At 52.4% G+C, this 14924-nt stretch overlaps 8 protein-coding genes across 8 annotated transcripts; 4 read left to right on the top strand and 4 right to left on the bottom strand.

Moving 5' to 3' along the window:
• Nucleotides 1-28: 28 nt before the first annotated feature.
• COCVIDRAFT_15668 (hypothetical protein) lies at nucleotides 29-2648 on the bottom strand (the record flags this gene model as incomplete). The annotated part of the gene is made up of 2 exons (XM_014701550.1): nucleotides 29-2197; nucleotides 2247-2648. The coding sequence occupies 2 exons, from the start codon at nucleotides 2646-2648 to the stop codon at nucleotides 29-31; spliced, it is 2571 nt and encodes an 856-aa protein (XP_014557036.1).
• A 1174-nt stretch (nucleotides 2649-3822) lies between these two features.
• Nucleotides 3823-5130, bottom strand: COCVIDRAFT_37445 (hypothetical protein; the record flags this gene model as incomplete). Its single annotated transcript, XM_014701628.1, has 4 exons — nucleotides 3823-3910; nucleotides 3969-4803; nucleotides 4851-4907; nucleotides 4956-5130. The coding sequence occupies 4 exons, from the start codon at nucleotides 5128-5130 to the stop codon at nucleotides 3823-3825; spliced, it is 1155 nt and encodes a 384-aa protein (XP_014557114.1).
• Nucleotides 5131-6788: 1658 nt separating this feature from the next.
• Nucleotides 6789-7655, top strand: COCVIDRAFT_37446 (hypothetical protein; the record flags this gene model as incomplete). Its single annotated transcript, XM_014701629.1, has 2 exons — nucleotides 6789-6893; nucleotides 6951-7655. The coding sequence occupies 2 exons, from the start codon at nucleotides 6789-6791 to the stop codon at nucleotides 7653-7655; spliced, it is 810 nt and encodes a 269-aa protein (XP_014557115.1).
• A 142-nt stretch (nucleotides 7656-7797) lies between these two features.
• On the bottom strand, nucleotides 7798-9431 carry COCVIDRAFT_37447 (hypothetical protein; the record flags this gene model as incomplete). The annotated part of the gene is made up of 3 exons (XM_014701630.1): nucleotides 7798-7919; nucleotides 7984-8735; nucleotides 8785-9431. 3 exons carry the CDS (start codon nucleotides 9429-9431, stop codon nucleotides 7798-7800), a joined length of 1521 nt encoding a protein of 506 aa, XP_014557116.1.
• A 446-nt stretch (nucleotides 9432-9877) lies between these two features.
• On the top strand, nucleotides 9878-10587 carry COCVIDRAFT_98134 (hypothetical protein; the record flags this gene model as incomplete). Its single annotated transcript, XM_014701631.1, has 2 exons — nucleotides 9878-9974; nucleotides 10025-10587. 2 exons carry the CDS (start codon nucleotides 9878-9880, stop codon nucleotides 10585-10587), a joined length of 660 nt encoding a protein of 219 aa, XP_014557117.1.
• A 157-nt stretch (nucleotides 10588-10744) lies between these two features.
• COCVIDRAFT_37449 (hypothetical protein) lies at nucleotides 10745-11139 on the bottom strand (the record flags this gene model as incomplete). The annotated part of the gene is made up of 3 exons (XM_014701632.1): nucleotides 10745-10912; nucleotides 10961-11029; nucleotides 11092-11139. The coding sequence occupies 3 exons, from the start codon at nucleotides 11137-11139 to the stop codon at nucleotides 10745-10747; spliced, it is 285 nt and encodes a 94-aa protein (XP_014557118.1).
• A 455-nt stretch (nucleotides 11140-11594) lies between these two features.
• On the top strand, nucleotides 11595-13984 carry COCVIDRAFT_98002 (hypothetical protein; the record flags this gene model as incomplete). The annotated part of the gene is made up of 4 exons (XM_014701633.1): nucleotides 11595-11784; nucleotides 11831-11962; nucleotides 12019-12132; nucleotides 12180-13984. 4 exons carry the CDS (start codon nucleotides 11595-11597, stop codon nucleotides 13982-13984), a joined length of 2241 nt encoding a protein of 746 aa, XP_014557119.1.
• A 525-nt stretch (nucleotides 13985-14509) lies between these two features.
• Nucleotides 14510-14850, top strand: COCVIDRAFT_26304 (hypothetical protein; the record flags this gene model as incomplete). The annotated part of the gene is made up of 3 exons (XM_014701566.1): nucleotides 14510-14597; nucleotides 14647-14715; nucleotides 14777-14850. The coding sequence occupies 3 exons, from the start codon at nucleotides 14510-14512 to the stop codon at nucleotides 14848-14850; spliced, it is 231 nt and encodes a 76-aa protein (XP_014557052.1).
• Between the last annotated feature and the right edge of the window lie 74 nt (nucleotides 14851-14924).

Here is a 14924-nt window from a genome sequence, read left to right on the forward strand (position 1 = left end):
AAAAAAAGTTGGGTTATGAATGTGAGAACTACTGAGTAGCGTGGTGCTGGCTCACTTCATGTGCCATGCTGACTTCCCCAATATGCTTCTGGTCCATGTGAGAGCGCTCGTCAGAAACAAACTCAACAGGAGGCGCCGGGCTAATCTCATCATTGCCAGCATTGTGGGCACCGACCGCCTTTGGCGCGTCGTCATTTGGCCTGAGCGTTGTTGTGCTCTCAGCCAGTTGATCTGAAACGTCTGCAGTACTGCTTGTCGAGTCTTCAGCCGCCTTGTTGGCACCGTCTACCTGCAACTGAGTCTTCGTCTCTCCAACATCCTCAATAAACTGGGGTTTGTTCTCGTTCTTATTCTCCTCCTCCGGGGAAATGGCTTCTTTAAGACTTTCAAAGTTGAACATGGGCTCCGTGTTAGTTGGGATATTTGGGATCTGTGGAGGACTATCCCCTGAAGCATTCAGACTGGGTGAATATGATGAACCGGCCACTAGATTGCTCTGACCCTCTTGTCGCAACGAGTTTTGGTAGGACTCGGAATACGACGACGTGGACGACGAGGCGTTTGACAGATTGCGCATCAGAGCGCGGTGTGACTGCTGCTCGTTGTTGTGCGGATCGAGCGTTGCGGAATTGGCCGAGTCGGACGTTTCTCGCTGAATTTGCGCACGGCTGGCTTCAAGATGGCCTTGAGGATCATCCTTGGTAGAGGCAGTGTGTGAACTCGATCCCAGCTCTGACTTGGAGCCACCTGCGCTACCAGATCGGTCGATTCCTTTACCTTTTCCGACTGCACCCGAACTGCTGGCTTCTGCGCCATCAACATCGTCAATAGATATAGGGTGAAAGCCGCTGCCAATGTTACGTTGGGCCTTTACGACCTTCTTGAACTCCTTGGTCTTCTTCTTTTCCTCCTTCCGGGCTTCTTTGGCAGCTTCCTTTTCATCCTTTTTCTTACGCTCTTCTTCGGCTGCCAAACTAAGACGGATAGCCTCCATCATCATGAGATCTTCGAGATCCTCAAGTCTGTTGCCTCTCCTCGAGCTCAACCGATTGGGAAACAAATCGCTTGAAGATCCCTGCTGGCCTGAAGAGCTTTCGCCTTCGCGTCGTGGTGTCCCATTTCCACTACTACCGCCGCTATCGGTAGTGAATAGTCGCCTTCGCCTGCCGATACCAAAGCGACTCTCTCCCTGTTGCAGATTGCCCATCATGTAGGCAGCGTTGTGTAGAGCCGTGGCCGCAGCAGCCCTTCGTAAAGCGTGGGACTTGGCATCCGCAAGCTTCTTCGCCCAGTCAGGCCGCACCATGTCTGTTGTAACAACTGTCTTGTCATTAACCGCGAGTGACGTTGCCCTTCTTCGTCCCGATCCAGCGGAAGTGGGTGAATGCAAGGATGTCGTGGATGACATTGCCGATGTTGCGCTGCCCAAATGGGTTGAGCCCTGGCCGCTGTAGACTAGGCCTCTCCTAAAAGGCGGTGGCTCATACGTCACTCCGAACTCGGTTTGTGTGCAGTATGGGCATGCAGCGGGTTCTGACACCAATTGGATCTCCTCTTCCGGCTCAGCGGGTGGCGAGCCCTCGGCTCCAGGCTCTCCGTGGTGCTCCGGGGGATGCGGGTCCGGACGCTTGATTTGGACAAAGCACTCTGAGCAGATGGGCTGATCGCAACAACGTGTTCGGTTGAGATGTGGTGGGTAGTACATGAAGCAGATGGGGCACTCTGACGCATTCTTGTATAGAAAAGCCTCCACCCGTTGACCATTGACGTACGGATCCTTTGGCAGCTGTACTTCCTGGGGAGCCATGTCGGCCTGTGATGCATTGCGCGAACCGGTTGCGAGAGAAGCTAGAGTTTTTGCGCGACTGCGGAAGAAGGGCGAGGAGGAGGATTGGTTGGACATTGGCGATGTAGGTGAAGGAAGAGAGGAGCCGGGGTGCGAAGGTGATAGGCGCTCTGGCTCTTGCGACATGGATCGGGAGCCCATGGGTACAGTAAGTTGGTTCAGGTTCGGCTCAGAGCTGCGGGGGTTCCATACTGGACTGAGGTTGTTGTTCGGTCGAGGCGGCTCTTGTGGAGGAATGGCGTCGGCAGCGGGTAGCGGGCGGCCGTTTACGACTTCGACGAGCTGGTGCTCAGTCCAAGTGTCTTGGTGGTCATCGAGACCTCTCCAAAAGGGAGCAAGTCGGCGCTCAATCTAGCATGTGTCAGTACGATGTTTTAACGGTAGTGGTGTGATGCCGTACCTGCAGCTGTCGCACCGCGGCCTTGCTGAAGTCTTCGGGACCGGTATAGACTCCAAGTGTGACCAAATAGCCTCCATCAACACCCTCCTCTCTCAGACTTCTTTCGCGCTCCTGCGCCCGAAGAATACGCTCTCTCTCCAGCTTCCGGGCCTCCCTCTCTGCCTTTGTCTCACGGCGCGGCTCGAGAGCAGGATCTCGCTCAGCATGGTCTGTTGATCGGAAGCCGAGAATGGACAGGTCTGGTCTGCTGCCTCTATCCCTTCTCGAGTTGCCATAGGGATTATTGCTTGATCTGTCGTGTCCGGGCCCGGCTGTGGTTGGAGAAGCGATGTTGTGTGCGCTGGAGCGGCGGCCATGGCCCCTTCGCTCCGGTAGAGACTCTTTTCCCTGCGAGTTTCCCATTGTGGAGGGAGAGAATCGAGAGAACGAGGCTGTCGAGCGAGAGGGGGATAGTGGGGAACTTGTAGTTGGGGGGCCCGTGTATACCCAAGAAGCGTGTCACGGACAGTTCCGACAGGGATAAAGTCTTATCGCGAGGGCAGGCTGGTGGAGGGTGGTGAGGCTGTCTGGTGGGCGATAGCGAGTGTCACAAGGACATGGATGCTAGGGAATGTGGGCGGCGAGGGTGCCTCTCCCTGTGCTGGCGACTCAGGAAACGCGGGCGGGGTGGGATGGCAGTCGCGATTGACAGAAACAGCGCATGGGCAATGCGGCGGGGAGGGAGCAGGCGTGAGGGCCGCGAGGGCGAGGACGAGGGCGAAGGGTGGGAGTGGTTGTTGTGGTGGTGGTGAGCAAGGATTGGTGAAATGATGTCGTTTCTTGGCAGCCAGGCAGGGCGGTGATGGGCAAACCGCGTTATGATGCTGTTAGGGCCGAAATGGGCAGATATCAGGCTGCAGACAATGACACGGGCGCCGGCATGTCAGCCCGGCGTGCATTCAGCTGAGACGGCCTGTTGCAGCGAGAGTGGTGGGCGACTTGTAAGAATGGGTGAATGTCGGTCTGGATGGAGTATGTGAGAGGGAGAGGGCTCGGGAGAGGGCGAGCAAGACTCGACGACGTCGACAACGACGACAAAGCGGCAGCCGACGAGAGCTGTACGTACTATGTACCGGTATGGGCCATGCACATGCACCCGCCGGCCTAGCCATCGAGGCCAGCCCGCCGTGCCGAACAGCCCGCCCAGCTTATTAGTGATAGCGTGCATCCTCCCCCATCCCCTCACCCGCCCAAACATCATTGCTTCACTTTTGCATTTACACATACTTACACATACACCACTTCCATACGCATTGTACCCGTCAGGCTGGGCTGCTGCATCCCGACCGACACTCGCCACTCACGGCACACTCGCAATCATGAACACGCTCTCTCCCTCTCACCCTGTTGGGCGGCGCGCGAGCATCACCGGCCGCCCCCCCGCCTGAGTGCGGGGCTCCAGACACGACAGTCGGTCAATGCAATGGGGTTGGTTGCATAGCTGGCTGCTTACATACTCCCGCTACGTACGCTCCTTCACATGCCATGCTGCCCGCCGCCGCCGCCAGCCCTCGCCCTGCCTCGCCTCGTCTCTCCCTCAGAGCGTTCCAAACTCCCACGACGACTCCCAGTGGTACTTGTCGCCGGGCCCGAAGATCTGCTTGTTCAGCCGACCCCACTCCGGACTGTTCAACACTATTAGCTTGGCTCGTCGACTACGTCACAACTCATCCCTCTACTTACTGATTGATGCCATCCGGGTAGTCCTGCGCCTCAATCGCAATGCATCCGTCGCGCGGGATAAACTTGTCCTGTCCGGCAACTCCCTGTGTGCTCTTGAACTCGGTCTTGCCATCGTTCCAGTTGCACGTGTACAGCACAACCGCGTCCTGGTCAGTCCTCAGGTCCGCCTTGATGCCGCTGTACGCGCTCGCTATTGTCAGCACGCTCTTGCCCTTGTCCCTCTTTTCGTTGAATGCCCATGCGCCATTGTATCCGTGGCATCCATTGCCGCAGTGGTTCTCGAAGCCCGGCCTGTCCGACGCAAACCCGAGCTTGTGCGGCGCTGACCAGAAATCATCAGTCGCATTCGCCGCAATCTGCGCAATCTCCCCCGTGGGCAGAGCATTTGCATCAGTCACTACCACGCGCTTCGCCTCGGGCATGTACACAGTGTGATCCCAAATGGTCCGGTTGTCTGGTCGCCTAAACGCATCAAGCTGAAAGTACGTGTGCTGGGTCAACATGAGAGGAGTCTTCGCTTCCGGCGATGTAGCATCCATGGAAATGTGCCATTTGTTCTTTGACACCGAGTACGTGACGCTGGCATCCACGCGACCAATCATGCCCAGCGACGAGTTGGAAGCGTCCGAGATGGCGAATGTGATTGACGACTTGCTCGCACGGGTCACGTTCCATACCCTGTAAGACCAGTTGTTGGTACCGCTGTGCAGAGTGTTTGGTCCGTCGTTCTTCTCTGTGTGATACGGGACGTTGCCAATCTTGTATGTTGCATTTCCAATGCGGTTGACGTATCGTCCAGGAATGGCATTGTACACGGGATGTCCAGGGTCAACAGCTAAACAATGTTAGATGGAACTGACTCTAGCACAACAAAAGTCTTACGGTAATAAGTCGTGTTGTCATAGCCTAGGACAATGTCCTGGTATTTGCCCTTTGAATCTGTGTTTCCGTTAGTAGCTGCACTTGCTCATATCAACGAGTGCCCACCTTTGACCCAGAGGTTGGTGAGGGTGGCAGCATATGGGATGAATTGCGCCTTGATCCCTTCAGCCTCAAGCGTGTATCGTCCTTGTGCATCTGGACGAGGCGGTCGCGATCCGAGCGCATCTTGCGCTGTTGCTGCTGCTGCCGCTGCCGCTACTGTGAAAAGAAGATATTTCATCGTCGACTACGTATCACAACAAGTGGAAAAGAAGGACAATGGTGCCAGAACATGGTCACATTACGGCGCGGTCATCTTTTAATTCCCAAGAAGCACACAACAGGATCCGTCCTTCGGCAGTACATGCACATTTATTACTAGGTTTCGGACCTGTAATACCATACCCTGTAACTCTGGATAAATCCGGGATTGGACAGATGGAGCCTTGGCTATATAAAGCAATATGCCAAAGATTACTTCGAGATTCCTCAAGTTACTAGGTGGCTTAGCTGCGGAGTCTTAGTCTCCAAACAGACGTTTACGCCCCATTTCATTAGTATAACAGATTGTACCAAGTAGCGCGTGTCACATGGGGGGGCTTAATACAAGGCCACAGTGACCGTTTTTGCGGGTTGCCTTTACCTTGCAGGTGGGGCGACAAGCCGGCTGTCTGTTCCTTGACCCATGCTCCCTCTCTGTGCTTCACCCGGTACCACCTTCCTCTCATACGCTCGATAGCCGCCCGCGTGTGCGCGGCATTGGTTTCTGGTACTCCATCTTGGTAAATTCCATACGTATCCTCTCATTCGTCTTATTGTTATCAATGAAATTTGCTCAATCTCTGTCGGCAACTAAAAGGTTTGTACATGGACGACGTGGTGCTAATTTCGGTCACATTCATGATCCGCGGAGGGATCGACGGTGAACATCACATGATGCTTCCGGGTACAATATCCGGATGCCTCGACTGAGGAATTGGAACGACACCAGAACTACTCAATCTACGCTGCATATCTACAGTTTGAAATTATACTACATATTCTTGTTCCAAAAACAACAGGTTAGCATTCGACTTCATCTGTGCCTACAGGTCTCACATGATGCTTGTACTCCCCCATACGTCAACTGGCTGAGGCATATTATATCGGAATGACCCATTCACACAGATTTGATATGAGTGTCAGCGAAGCGATAAAGTCTGAGCCAAACGTACCATCATTACACGGCTGTCAAAGACTTCCAATGACACATGACGACCGTTTCACGCGGACAGAAATAATACCCAAACTTTTGGCCCATCTCAACATCTCAAACTCGTTTGTATTGTCATTTACCAGTCACAAAAGGAGTTGGTATATACCCCAAGAACCTTTCTCTTACATAATGCGATCTACTACATCCCGAGGGCCCCTAAGTCAAGTCTGCTTCTTCGCTCTAGACATTTACTACTCGTGTTTAGTAATGACAGGCTTGCTTGCTATGAAGTTGCTTCCCGCTCCAGTCAAAGGTACATTTAACACATTTGAAAATTCTTTTGATGAACAGACTGTACTGCTAGTAAGCCTGAACGGTGCCTTTTTTGAAGAGTTTCTGGTCCAGCAGCATTTGCCAGCATAGATTCGGTATTATTAAGCTTGAAAGACTGGTATGTAGCTCCAATACGCATTATTATCAGGATACTGGACTAGGCAATCTCGATTTGACATAATGTATCCAATACTCTTAGCTCAAAACATCTCTTACAGACAAACAACACAAGGAAATGCTCACGCGAGCTGTTTACTAGAACAGTGCTTTAGTAGCGCTAACCGGAGATAATGCCCTGCTTAACGCCGAACTGACGTCTTCATCCATGTACGTCGAACGTCTTCCACACGAACATCAGACCTGCATCAACAATGGCCGAAAACATGCAAATCAACCCACAACGCGCAAAGCAGCTATCCGAAAACATTGCCAGCATAACCGCGCGCATCAATGCTGCGAGTAAAGGCAGCAAACCAGTACGTACCACCCCTTCGCATTCTTCTTTCACACAAGTTAACAAAACGTCCCACCAGGTGCGTCTAATCGCCGTCTCCAAGCTCAAACCCGCCAACGACATCCTCGCCCTCCACCAACCCCCCAACCCCCTCCAAACCCACTTTGGCGAAAACTACGTCCAAGAACTGCTCGAAAAAGCCAAACTCCTGCCCCGCTCCATCCACTGGCACATGATCGGCGGTCTCCAATCAAACAAATGCAAGCACCTCGCCGAGCAAATCCCAAATCTCTGGTGCGTTAGTAGTGTCGACACCGAGAAGAAGGCGAATGAACTCGAAAAGGGACGTAAAGCCCTCTTGGAAAAAGATGGTGAAGCGAGTAAACTGAGGGTTATGGTGCAAGTTAATACATCCGGTGAAGATAGTAAATCAGGTGTTGAGCCAAAGGATGCGCTCGCGCTGTGCAGACATGTGGTGGAAAAGTGTCCGCACTTGCAACTAGCGGGGTTCATGACGATTGGTGCGATTGCGCGGAGTAAGGCTATGACGGAGGAGAATGAGAACGAGGATTTTGTGGCACTGAGGGAGACGAGGGATAGGGTTGCTGAGGCACTGGGGTGGGACAAGGAAAAGTTGGAGCTGAGTATGGGGATGAGTGCGGATTTTGAGGGCGCCATTCGAATGGGGAGTGATGAGGTGAGGGTGGGGAGTGAGATTTTTGGCGAAAGGCCGCCGAAGAAGGATGCCGTTGTTAAGGAGGAGGTTGCGGGGGAGAAGAGTTGACGTGCTTGAATGTGAATGCGTTTTTTTGGTATATCGGGTTGGTTCATTTCGATGACACTGAAGCATGTCAACATCACAAAAGGGTATATTCATTTCCTCTACCCCCAAAACACCTCGGTTCCTATATCATAACATCCAATCCCTACTGCGCAAACAACAAAGCAACAATAATCCTCGTCGCCTCAAACACCCCCCTCCCCCGCATCAATGAATCAAACGTCTCAGGCACCTTCTTCAAGCTATCCGCTGTATCCGTCTCCGACCCTACATCATCTCGTTAGTCTCTTAAAATTCTCTTCGATCCCATTTTCATCAAGTCTGAACTTACAAACGCGAGGAAACGCCGGTTTAACAGCGACATGCGACTCAGCCTCACCCGTCCAATCAAATCCAATGCGCCAACTAAGCTTAAGCACGACATGTGCATCTTGTAGCACAAGCGTATCACGACCGAGATGGCGATTCAGTTCCTTTCTTGAAAGAGATTTAGAAGACTTGGAATGAGCCTGTGATGACGCATTCTCCGTGTCTTTTTCCGAGCGGCCAGTGAGAAGGTGGGGGAAGCTTGTTTCAACTCTATGCCAGTAGTGAGCGCGTTTCTGGGCGAGAGTCCAGTACGAGTTTATGGCCCAGGAGGCGTTGCTGAGGTCTTTTTGTTGGGCGCGGGAGCGGATGAAGGTGCCGAGTTCGTGTTCTGCCCATGGGGACAGACGGATGAGCTGTAACTTTGTTATTTCGGGTGCTAGGGCGTCGATTGTTAGGGAGATTTGGGCTGTGAGGAGTTTCTGGGGGCCGGTGATGTCGATTGTGTGGTTTTGGTGGCTTCTTCTGGCGGATGAGGCGGTTTTGCTTCGGGGGAGGCTGAGTCGGGTTGAGAATTTGAAGGAGGTGAACATTTCTAGGTAGGGTAGAGGATCTGCTAGTTCTACTGGCCGATGGGAAGGAACGGGCTTGTCTGATTGCTTTGAGCGCGGCGGAGGAGCGGGCATGGCGGCAAATGGAAGGAATGAGCAGAGTAGACTGGATACTTTTGGCTTCTCCGGTTCTGTGTCTGCTCCGCTGATTTCGGTAATGAAGTTACTGGCTTGAGGTCAGTCACTGATCCGAAAGTGTCACTTTCTAAGCTTACCGTAGACTTTCACGTTCTTGGGGTTGTAATGTCTCATCTGGGCCTCGCCGTTGCTCCTTTTCAATCTCTTCCATACATCTCGAGACTTGAGACTCAAGTTTCTCCACTTCACGCTGTAGCCGTGCCTTTTCCTGTTTTCTCCGCTCTACCTCCGGATCAAGAGGCTGCTGTTCTACAACTTTGCGTGTGTTTTCCTCTACTGGACCATCCTCCACAGCCCTAGTACCGTCATCTGATTGAACTGCAGGTGCTTTCGGTTTCAATGGCGATGGTTTGAAGCCATTCTTTGCACGTGGAGGTCGTTTGCTTGGCGAGGAAAACAGGATACCTCGAGGCGGTTGATTTGATCCTTCGAAAGTTCTTTGGGATGGTGTGTTCGGTAGGTCTGATTCTTCACTGGCCTCTTGAGCGTCCTCGGCAGCACGCGCTTGTCTTCCCTTGGCTGATACATCTCCATGAGCTCTGCGTCTGGGAGATGCGCTAAGACGAGGGGTTGATGTAAAAGGCCGGAGATTCGGATAGGTCCCCGCAAGGCTGGCTTTGGTAGGGGACGCAAACGACGGTCGGCGTGGAGGTTGTCTTAGTGGACTTGATGCGCGGTCATCGGGAGAGTGGGTCCTCCTCCGCTTGGACGATGGCTCGCTCATGACATTCAATGTGTGTATACGACCGGATGGGCAAGCATGTGAATTTGGCGCGTAGTAAGAATCGGTTTCGTGCTAGGAATGTATTATCGTTCTGGTATACGTGCTCGGCGGGGCTTTGCGACGAGAGTGAATGCGACGCGTCGGCGCGTGTTGTGACCCTGTCGGCGTTCGCTGCAGCTTTTGCCGACGGTTGGAAATGCGACGCAAAATGACGTCGAACTCTTCGCTGATACCAGTCAAGCTCAAAACTCCACAATTCGTAAACCAGCAGTCTCGGCATGTTGTAGTCAGGATATTTCAATCACTTTGCACTGCTGAGTCGTAGTTGTTCCTTTGGTAAAATGGAGCATATCGCGCAGGCAGCATCAAAGGCTATGCGCCAAAGATTGTGCGCTTCTTGCTTGAAGTCATGGCGCAGGTCGCGTGCTTCAACAGAGGCTGAACAGATGGGGTTACAGAACAGCAATCGGATACAGTGTAGATTCAAAGGCTATATAGTGCCAGAGGGAGAGCAGGCCAGGCCCATCACCGGCTTCTACGAGGGTTAGATCTCACTCGCATGGAGTCAAAATGCTTGTGCTAATGGCTTGTAGACATGCTAAAGAAGCCCCTCTCTCAAGTCCAATATTTGTCTCATACTACTCCTGAGCCCCCGAAGGAACAACCACGTACAACGAAGGAGGAAACATTCGCAAAAGCACGTATCATCTTCGGATCCACGACTGCGCTCGAAGAACGCAAGCAAGAGATTCTGAAATCCTCACAAAACATTGCCGGTGTTCTGGTCCCTCCGCGCCCCGAGGAACCAGACAACTGCTGCATGTCTGGTTGTGTGAACTGTGTATGGGACATGTATCGAGATGAGATGGAGGAATGGGCTGAGAAGCAGGCTCAGGCGAGAGCCGCACTACAGGCTCAGCGGCAGGAAGGTAAAGGGACTGGAAGCATGGTGGCTGGGGACTCGACGCCGAACCATGTTGCCACGAGTATGGATGATGACGGGGGTGGTAGCGAGACCAATTGGGACGGTGGCCTGGATGACACCGACAAGGAAAAGCTGTTTGAAGACATACCCGTGGGCATTCGGGAATTTATGAAGACAGAAAAGAAGCTGAAACAGGCGCAGAAGAAGGCAGAGGCGGCCTCAACTGCTTGAGCATCACTATCCACCAAAGCCTGGAGGATTGTCTTGTTTTGCATAGCTGCCTATATTGCCAGAAACTTTCAAATAACCATACAATACATGTGTTCTACCTCCTGCCGCAGATCCTTACCAACGCCCAATTATGCAGTTCCCATTACACCTGTCACATCTAATCCTCGCCAACATCCACGCCCTTTGCGCTAAGGTCTTTGCGTGCCTCTGCTATTTGCTGCATGAGTTCGGCGTGCGCTTCCGGTACATCGTTGAAGGTAAAGACACCCCAGCCCAGGCTGAAGAGGAGGTAGGCGCCAAAGGAGATGAGAGCCCAGAAGGGAATCTATCTTGAGGTCAGCCAGGCATTGACAAATGAGGAGGGAAAGCCTACATATGGTATAATCTCTTCCTGGACCTTTTGGGGCAGGGGAACGACCTGGAGGAACAGGGCAAGGTATACCTGTGCAGCACATGTTAGAATACCATCTTGAATTGAATGCCACGGCTAAGGGGCTGTCGCACAGAAGTAAGGAGCATCGCAATGCTGATGGTCTGCTGAGCGCGCGTCATGGTGGCGGTATTGAAGGTAGAATTGTTTTCAACGAAAGTCTTTGGTCAGCAAAATTATGGGCGCGAGATAGTCAACGTCGTCGTGGTCGTCTGGTGTTGAGTGTTGAGTGCCAGATCGCTCAACTGTCGCCAAGGGATCTTTCCCAGGGGGCCCAGCGGAGCCGAACGGAGGCAAGGCTAAGCGGCCGGTGGGTCGAGAACGCCGTGGGAACTCGCCAGCCTTGCGCGTATTGAAAAACAAGTGGCTGAAACCAATAATTGCAGCTTTTTTCTGCTGTTGCGCCTGACAAATCCTACTCTGCAGCTGTTGCTTGGACGGGAATACCGGGGCAACTAAAAACCATTTGCTATCTTTCCCGCTGCGCAGCCGCCACCATGCACACCTGACCTGACCTGTCCATTGTCACGACTTTTGCGGCAATTGCACTTCTCCATCCTCCCCCCAACTTTCCGATATGCCACTATCCAATGAGGAGCTTGGCGAACACGTAGCGTCCTTAGAGCGCCTACTCCAAGGGAACCCTGCAGGCCAGACCGCTGCTCTCACGGACTACGTGCATAAGCTCGCTGCGTTTGCAACAAGTGGGGACCGTGTACCCATAGAGAAGACGCTACAACTCTTTGGAACCGCCGTTGGAGGCCGCAGTATGTTTTGCAGGCCTGTGAACTGCGCTCTACTAACCAGTCACAGAGAGATGGCAGGCTCCGTTCAGGGACAGCGGCCTTCTTGCATTTGCGCTGCGGGGTTTGACCGCTGCCCGCGACGATGAGCCTATAGCAAAGCAATGCTTGAGAGTCATCGGTAATTCTGTGGCCGATAATGGTACTGTATCCTGGAGTGGAGCCTTCTACAATACAGAGAGTCTGACTAGAACCAAGATACCAACAGAGAGCTCGCGGTGAGAGACATACAGGCCATCATTAGCTGTCTCCAGTCAGCAGAACTACGCTTGACTACACTGGCCGTACTTTTCAATCTTTGCAACGACTTTGGTGAGCAGGATTGGAAGCCGCTCTGAACACGCAGCTCATGCAGACAGATCCTGCCAAAGCCGCAGCGGCTACACTGAGACTGGATGCCACGATAACCACCTTCCTTGTTCTCGACAGGATACCAGAGGCAGCACTCGACTACGCTACAGATCTACTCAGCTGGACTACGAGTAACCTGAACGACACTCAGTTCAAGGATGAAGTATCCCTCGAGACGTTCAAGAGCTTACTAAATGTAGCACTCCAGTTTGATGAAGACCATTACCTTGAGTACATCGCCATTCTAGTACATTACCTCCAGGATCCAGAGTTTCAGCAGAGAATAGCAACACCAAAGCTCCTCGACGACCTTGTTACTCTCATGTTGGAGTTCGAGGCGCGGCTCCAGCCAGAGGAGATCAAGGCTGTGTTCGAGGAGCTCGCAACAAGCAAAAACGCAGACAGCACTTCATCAGACGAAGCACAGGTTCTCCTCATGGCTCAGCTGATTGGCATGTTGTCTGCCGCCTCAGCAAGCGATATCTTTTCACAAAACTTCAACATTAGAAGTCCAGTCATCGAAAGAATGGAGGCCAAGTTACGAGCACCGTGGGAGAGCGCACAGCCTTCTACGATATGCGCTTGTGTCATGATGGGAAACTTGGCCATGTCTGACGAAGTTTGCATCGACATGGTTAAGATCATGGAGCTCCATGTTCGCCTGATTACGATTATGAAGAAGAGCGATAAGCCCGCCCTCTTGTACGCTGCGGCGGGTATCGTGCGACATCTCACTTTTCCAGAAGCTAATAGGGCTTTGCTTGCAGATGCCGGGCTGATGGAAGCATGCTGTCGCATGCTCGTACTGGAAGATCCTTCTGTTCGCGGTGAGGCTGCGGCCATACTGTGTAAGCTCGTTACCGGCAACTTTTACAACATTGAGAAAGTCATGTATGAGACAGTCGGACCTGACACGGAAGCATCTGATGCAAATGTCTCAGCGGACACTGTAATATTCTCACACATTGTCGAACAGGCTCTCGTTGCATCCAAACCACTTCCCAGCACTACGATGAAGAATCCCATGATTGAGCTTGGCCGCACCATTGTCGCCATGTTGCGCTACCTCGGACGACCAAATGCAGAAAAGGATGTCGAAGCAGTACAAATACAGATTTTACAGGTGCCCCAGATCGCACGTCCAATCGCCCAGCTCGTCCGTCAACGCTTTTACCCCGAAGCCAGATCTGAAGGATTACTTGGTCTAGGCTTGCTGGCGCAGACGCTGGAGGGTGCCGCTGCCATCGCTGACGAGATCAAGGAAGATAGTGGACTTCTTGAGATTATCAAAGAGCATGCAAATGCAACAGAAGAGGGTCTTGCGCAGCAAAACCCCTCAACGGCCAGTAGAGACCACCAGAACGCGATTGTGCTGCTCCAGGCGCTGCAGAACAATGCGGTAAGAGAACTCCAAGAAGCCGTTGGGGAAGTACTAAGGACTTCCAGGCTGACCAAATGGACGCAATACTCGCGCATTAGGCAGTCACTGTCAAAGCATCAGCGGGATAATTCGACACGAAGAACTTCGGGTGACACGAGCGTGCTAAGTAGTCCTTCGAGAGACTCGCCAGGACGAGTCAGGGAGTTGGCAAGAAGGGCTACAGAGTCTCCAAGAGGGGTGTCTGCAAGACCGAGGGGCTCCACATTTGTCGGAGAGCTGACAGACGAACGACCACGGACACCGGTGAGGGTGCGGGATGCGATTGGAGAATTTGAGGAGATCTCGCCAAAGACAGTGGTCAAGGAATTGCCAGCTCGGGAACGGCTAAAGGGGAAAGGGATGAAACGCAGCAACACGATGCCGACTTCATAATGGTTATGCTTGAATGTTTTGTATGTACATACTAGTTTTTAATGATGCACTCTCCACTTGTTCAAGATCATCTGCCACAATGCCAAGTGAGGAAATGAGCGGACTCGTCATGTTTGGCCTATGAGAACAAATGTATATGCACATACTCATGGAGTAAGTCTGGACCTGCAAGACATGGCTATCGATCAGATAAATTGGAAAATCTACAGCAAATAGGGCGCGTTTGAAAGGCGGTGCATAATCAGCGTAGCATTGATAGTCAGAACAGGTGACATGGGCGTAATCAAGTGGGTTCTGATTGGCTGGGGCCGCCACTCACGCGACTCCACCTCTACGAATCCAGGGTCCATGTCAACGACGTAGCTGTCGGAGGTAGGTAGAGTGACGGGTATAAAGAAGAGCCTGGAACCTGCTTCTCACTGCCATCCAGTGCATTCAGCTCTTCAAGTCTACGACATTCAACTCCAAGAATCAATCACCTTCACTCATCCACCAAATCAACTCTACCAATCCTCACATTTCAAAATGGTCTGCTGCGGACGTAACAATGGCACCTGCGTGTGCGCCCAGGAGGCTAAGTGCTCTTGCGGAAAGCAGCCCGCGCTCCAGTGCAGTATGTATTCTATCTCCACCACATGAATATCAATACTAACATATTTCAGCTTGCGAAAAGGCTGCCACCGAGAACAAGCTTCCCTCTTCAACATGTGCCTGCGGAAAGCGCGCTGAGGGTAAGAAATCCGTTGCTGCTAGTCTTGTCAATGTTGAGCTGTTCTAACAATACATTTTTAGATGCCTGCAACTGCAGCCGCTCTGAGAACAACGGCTCGTCAAACCTCGAGACCGACTTCACCACCAAGAAATAAATGTATTGGTGCGATGAAAGAGTTGTAGATGCATTTGAAGCGTGGAGAGGGTGGCATACGGAAGGGAGTTCCCG

Source organism: Bipolaris victoriae (assembly GCF_000527765.1).
Source record: "Bipolaris victoriae FI3 unplaced genomic scaffold scaffold_38, whole genome shotgun sequence".
NCBI classification, from domain to species: Eukaryota; Fungi; Ascomycota; class Dothideomycetes; order Pleosporales; family Pleosporaceae; genus Bipolaris; species Bipolaris victoriae.